Genomic DNA, 6,606 nt, shown 5'->3' with positions numbered 1-6,606 from the left:
TATATATATATATATATATATATATATATTTTTTTTTTTTTAAGGATTCATTCATCAGAATCATTCGTAATGACAAATGATAAAATTTATATTTTACATAGTCTGTCCACCAGAGGGCGCTCTACAACGTCCATGTTGGCAACACAGATTTCTTTTTTCTATTTTTGTGTTTTTGTTTGAATGACTTTAAGTTTTACATCTTAAGTGTGTACTTTTAAACATTTTAGTTATCAGACCCTTAGTATATGTTGATGTTCTGTTGAGACAGTAAAATAAATTAGCATATTATTTTAGTGAGAATTCATAAAAACCTACAAATAACTATTGTTAGGTCAGTTTATTTTTTGTAATGCGTTTCTGGATTTATATATATATTCAGATGTTTTTGAATAACCAAATATTTGTATTGGCCTTAAAATTTTATCGATCAGGCTTTAGTTATTAGCACTGTGTTATTTGTGTCTCACACTATATTAGGTGGGAATGTGTTAATATTGTGTTTCTGCTGTCACCAAGTGGCAAAAAAAGAAAAGAAACCTCAGTCCATGCAGCTTCCAGAATAATCCCTTTGGCCCTCCATTTCAGCGCGGCCTTCGCGTGCTGGAGGGTCTGGCGGCGTCCGGTTTGCGCTCTGTGCGCTTCGCTCTGGAAGTCCCGGGCCTGCAGAGCGTCACCGCCAACGACTTCTCCACCAAGGCTGCGGCGCTGATCGCCCGCAACGCCCAGTACAACGGAGTGAGCCACCTGCTCCAAGCCAGCTGCAGGGACGCCAGGTACCATGACTCGGCACTTTCTGGGAACTGCTTGTTGCTGCCGGTCCGCCCCTGGGATCTATCGGCTTCACTGATTTGCTTTCTTGTTTGTTTTTCCTCCTCCTACTCTTCTCTCATCTTCATTCTTCTCCAGCCTTCACCTTTGACCTCCTGTTCTATTCATCTCTGTGTTCCTGCTCTCATCTCCTCCACTCTTGTCTCTTTGCTTTTCTTCTTTTATGTTCTCCTTTGTCCCTTCTCTTTCCCCCGTACGTGCCGCCCTCCCCTTTTCTCTTTGGCTTGCTTGTCTTCATGCCTCTTGTCTTCTGTTGTTTGTCCTCTGTCTTCTCTGAAATAGTCCGCTCTATGTTTTTTCAAGTGGCCTTGACTCATCTTGTTACTACTCCTCTCTTCCCTCCATCCCTATCTACTCCACTTTTAAATGAATTTCTGTCTTAGCCTCTTACATTTCCTTTCAGTTGTCTTGGATTCATGGATATTTCTTTTCAATCTCTTATTTTTCCTCCGCAGTATGCTGATGTATGAGATGCGAGGGAAGAAGGAGCGTTTTGATGTCATCGATCTGGATCCCTACGGGAGCCCCGCTTCCTTCTTGGATGCCGCCGTGCAGGCCGTCAGTGAGGGAGGTGGGTAGTTCGCTCCGTCAATAATTCAACCAACTCTTTTTGCTTTTCATTCTTCTGTCTCTGGGTCTGCTCTAGTCAATTTGTAGTTTTGGTGCTGTGCTTCACATAACAGGAGGATTATCCTGGACTTTCATTAGTAACAGTCTGAATGCAATACTGAGGTTTTTATTTATTTTTAGTCATGATTTTAAAAATGTCCAGTGTGGTCTCTACCTGTTTGTCCAAATTAAGAAAGTGATCAATCACAACAATCGTTAATGAAACAAAACTTTAGATTGAAGACGCAAGCTGCCTGTTAAACAGCAGAGGCCGCGCCGTCCAAGGTACACTGGATCAATAAACTGTTTCACTGAGCAGCCGGGTTGATAGATATGAGCATGTGCAGTTTCTACCCAGGTAGCTTGGGTATGTTCTGTGGGTAATAAAACTGGAAATGGTCATTCTTTTTAACTCTGTTCATTTTGTACCCACTGTCACTCCTTAACTTAAGTTGATGGGTTTCAAAGTGATCAGTTGCATTGCTTTTCATTTTTCAAATGAAACGAAATGAAATGCATGGGAAATGGCAATATGTGTCATTTCCAAACAATGTTACTTTGCTCAATACTAATCCATCCCTGAAAGACACTTTTTTTCTCACCCTTTTTCTCATGGATTGGGTTGACATTATTGAACCCTGTTTTTGTGATTTGAAAGAGATGCACTCACATCACATTACATGTTTTCCACGACATTTAAACATTGCCATTAAATCGAGTTGACAGTTGGATCAGAAGTAGGTCAGACATGTTTTTATTTATTTATTTAATTTTATTTGAGTCTCAATATAAGTTTGCTATATAGCACACAGTACAACAAATCATGGGTACACTTGAAAGCCAATCTGACAGATCAGAACTGCCCTGAATTTGAAACCCTCCAACCATGCGAGGCAACCAGAAGCTTAAATCAAACCCCATTGGGCATTTTAGGCCTTTATTCATATAGGACAGCTGAAAACATGAAAGGGGAGAGTGAGAGAGGGAGAGGGAATGACATGCAGTAAAGGGCTGCAGGGTGGAGTCATGGTCTCCTCTTTGTTTCCCTCCCTTCCAGGTCTGTTGTGTGTAACATGTACAGACATGGCGGTGATGGCAGGAAACAGCGGAGAGACGTGCTACAGCAAATACGGTTCAGTCTCCATCAAAGCCAAATACTGCCATGAGATGGTGAGCACACACACACACACACACACACACACACACACACACACACACACACACACAACATGCATGCACACAACATGCGCACACGCGCACACACACACACACACACACACACACACACACACACACACACGCAGTACATGCACCGACACGTCACTGTGTTTGCATTCATGATGTCTTGAGCCTTTGTGAAGCAGTGTGTGCAGTATGTGTGTGGGTCTGACAGAAACACAGTAAGCGTGGTCATAGACTCTGGCCTAAGGCTTGTGTGTGTGTGTGTGTGTGTGTGTGTGTGTGTGTGTGTGTGTGTGCGCGCGCATGTGTGTGTGTGTGTGCGCGCGCATGTGTGTGTGTGTGTGCGTGTGTTATAATTCCTAAGATTTCCGTCCTGGTTGAGTTGGCGACACCCCTTGTCACCAGGAGTAAAACTGCGTTCCATTTGTACTCAGAAGCCAGTGTCACTGTTAGAGCCAGGGTGGATTGTCACTACAGCAAGCACTCATTGAGCAGCTACTGTGTCCGAAAAACAGAAGACAAACAGCCAAACAAACCCCTGTGTTTGATGAAGTCTACATCATGCCGGGGGCAGCAGCAATCTGGTTTCCCACTGCGCACGGTGCAAGTAGTTTTTCCCACAGCAGCGCGACAGTTCAGTTATTCACTTTGCGGAGGAGTTGGAGGTGTGAAGCCTGTTGCCTGCGGCTCTCCCATTTCAGATGAATGATCCAGTCTAGCGCTAACCACAGTAACAAATATGTTTTGCCAGGTGAACCACCAGGAAGTACGCTGTGATAAACTCACGTAATTCCTTTTATTTATGCTAGGTTAGAGTTTTTTTTTTTTCTTTACGAATAATTTAATTTTAGTGAATGCTAAAGGCTTGGGTGTAGGGCTGCCACTGGAGAATATTTTCATTGTTAATGAATCAATTAGATGTTTGGTGTAGAAAATATCAGAAAACGATGAAGGATGTAGATCAGTGTTGTCCCAAAGACCCAAGATCACCTTTGCAAATGTCTTGTTTTGTCCCCAACTCAAACATAGAGTTTTTATTTTATTTTCCCAAAAAGTTACTTCAATCGATTATCAAAATAATTTGCCATTCCTTTAAGTTGACAACTAATGGATTAGTTGTTGCAGCTGACTTTTGTATGTACTGTATAAAAAAAGTACTTAATTTAGAACAAAAAGTCTGTCAGTAAGAATGAGATCTTATCAGGCATGTGATGCAACATGATTGTCTGAATTAGAGATAGATATTTGAACTTGCGTATCGGTCGATACTGAGTACTGATCCGATACAGGTGTGTCATCTATTTTAGTATATTTTAACAGCTGTGTACTACTATCCCTGTATGGATGTGATATGATTTCTATCTTTGTTGTTGGTCTGGCTTAGGGTAAACTCTGCAAAGCATGAACAAACACAATTTCATCCAGTTTGACCGTCAGTTATACCAGAAAAAGAACATAAATAAACTACTTTAACTTAGATTTTCTTGAGAGCTTTATTACGTGGTATCAGATGGGTGCGTAAACTCCAAAACGTCCCGATACCAGCGTTTTAAGCAGTTTGGGAGAAGAACATCTCTAGTCTGAATAATTCATTAATTAAGTCCAGCTTCAGACAGAGAAAAAGATCTTCAATAGTATGATATAGTCCCAGTGGCATACTGGGCGGACACATGTTTTTAGCCGTGCAAATGGTGCAAGAAGATGAGACATTTTACATCAAGGGGGAAATAAAAGAAACGAGTGTGCTTCTTTCTTTTTTCCCGGTGCAGGCTCTTCGTATCATCCTCCACAGTTTGGACCAGAGGGCGGGGGTGTACCAGCGCTACATCCAGCCCCTGCTGTCCGTCAGCGTCGACTTTTACATCAGGGTCTTTGTACGCGTCTTCACAGGACAGGCCACAGTCAAAAACTCAGCAAGGTACACACACACACACACACACACACACACACACACACAGATATACTGTACTTACAAAGGATACATGATAAAAGTTGAATGATCCTGAAACTGGGTCACTGCAGCAACAAATACTAAAAATAATGGCAGGTGCAGAACTTGGTGAGATAAAGAAAAAAAGAAAAAGATTAGAAATATGGGATGCGTTAAAATGTCATGTTTATTAGGATATATTTAAAAGGAGAGTCAAACTGTCAATAGTAAGCGTGCCTGTATTAATATGATAATGTACCTGTATGCATGTCTACTGGCATATGTGCCCATCCAAACCCTGGTTAAATCTTACCTAGAGCTCCCCCCCCCGTCTTGTGTTGCAGTAAACAGGCTCTGGTCTACAACTGTGTCGGCTGTGGCTCTTTTCACCTACAGAGAATGGGCAGGAGAACAAGCAATGGAAAACAGTAAGACAGTCCGCGCTCTACAACTGGGTCTTTCTGCTGGTTTTCAAATCAAATAAATAAACAATGGCAACTAGAGCTGGGCGAAAGATCCATATTATATCGATATTGTGATATAAGACTAGATATCATCTTAGATTTTGGAGATCGTAATATCGTAATATGGAATAAGTGTTGTCTTTTCCTGGTTTTAAAGGCTGCATCACAGTAAAGTGATTCATTCATTCAAGTCATTTTCTGAACTTACCAGACTGTTATAACTGTTCTATTGTTTGCTTTTACCCTCTCAGTCATTATATCCACATTACGGGTGATTGTTTATCAAAAATCCCGTTGTGTCAATATTTTGTGAAAGCACCAATAGTCAACACTTCAATATCGTTGCGGTATCGATATCGAGATATTTGGTGAAAAATATCGTAATATATGATTTTCTCCACATCGCCACTGTCAACAAACTCGCATGCTGACCCTCTTGGTAGATGCTTTGAGATATCAGGTCTAAAATGTTACAGGGAAATTGAAATTCGGCATCGGTCCCACAAATCACAACGCAAGGGCTTCTTCTTTCTTGAGCTTCTATTTTGCTCCACCATCAAACATGCAGTTTAAATGACAGGCAGTGAGCTCCGTCACCACGGAGTGAGAAGCTGTAGTTCCATCTTGTTCCACTGCTAATCTAATGTGGGGGAGGGGTTTAGTCAGGCCTGTTGGGATGGTAATGGAACAATGACCGTGTGTGTGCAGACACTCATCACTTTGATGATCCCTTAACTGTCCCTCTAGCGCCATCGTCAGGTCAGAATACTTTTTGTTTTAATCAAATACTTGTAATTGACATCCAGTCAGTCTTAGCTGTACTTTGCTCACTGCTTGAGTAGCTTGTTTTTATTCTCTTTACTTAAAGTTTTTTGTAAAGCTCTTTTAGTTGCCTTGTTGCTGAAATGTGCTTTATAAAGACCTTTGCCTTGCCTTGCCTAAACATTAGCTTGGTAGCCCTGTCACTCTGAGCACCATAGAAATAATACACTTGTTTCTATATATAGATAGATATCTCTGCTTCTGGGCAGCATGTTCATAGTAAAGATGGATCTGCTATAATTTCAGTATGAAGTATTCTCCTGCCACCGGACCCCCAGTTGGACCAGAGTGTGAGCACTGTGGACAGAGACATCAGGTGATACAAACACACACACACACTGGGTTGAATCTACGCCGTACCCTGCGCCGTAGCCTAAGTCAACGTGCACCTGCCTAGAAATGGAACTACTCGCCTCGGTTGACGTAGACCGCAACTATCGTGATTGGTCCACTTGAATTGGCAGCATTCCATTCCTCCTCCTCATTTTCATGTTTTTCTTCACCACAACACCAAATCAAGGAGTTTGTAAACTTCTCCTGCTATAGGAAAGCTCAGGGGAGACAGTTGTTTCTTCGTCTCTGCCGCGCTCGCTACTCGCTCCAACGCTGTTCACTTAACCCTCCGGTTGTCTTCAGGTCAAATTTGACCCCTTTTCAAAAAGTTTCTATATCAGACATGTGGGTTTCTTCCTGGGACACCTTAAATGGAGTCCTGTATGGGGCTCCAGTGGGGGACTCCATAGTTCTGCTGGGGGACTTCAACGCACACGT

The 6,606-nt window shown here is 42.0% G+C and overlaps 1 protein-coding gene across 1 annotated transcript in view; it reads left to right on the top strand.

Moving 5' to 3' along the window:
- trmt1 (tRNA methyltransferase 1) overlaps positions 1–6,606 on the top strand; it is a 17,873-nt gene that overhangs the window by 3,778 nt on the left and 7,489 nt on the right. Inside the window, exons 3-8 of the mRNA XM_034883911.1 lie at positions 552–773; positions 1,284–1,399; positions 2,495–2,607; positions 4,389–4,537; positions 4,894–4,977; positions 6,082–6,151. Of these exons, the coding sequence (XP_034739802.1) occupies positions 552–773; positions 1,284–1,399; positions 2,495–2,607; positions 4,389–4,537; positions 4,894–4,977; positions 6,082–6,151 (754 nt within the window). The remainder of the gene's footprint in view (positions 1–551; positions 774–1,283; positions 1,400–2,494; positions 2,608–4,388; positions 4,538–4,893; positions 4,978–6,081; positions 6,152–6,606) is intronic.

The sequence above is a fragment of the Etheostoma cragini genome, chromosome 2 (genome assembly GCF_013103735.1).
Source record: "Etheostoma cragini isolate CJK2018 chromosome 2, CSU_Ecrag_1.0, whole genome shotgun sequence".
In the NCBI taxonomy this organism is placed as follows: domain Eukaryota; kingdom Metazoa; phylum Chordata; class Actinopteri; order Perciformes; family Percidae; genus Etheostoma; species Etheostoma cragini.
Note: the sequence above shows the minus strand (reverse complement) of the source record. Positions and strands in the feature narration are given on the sequence as shown.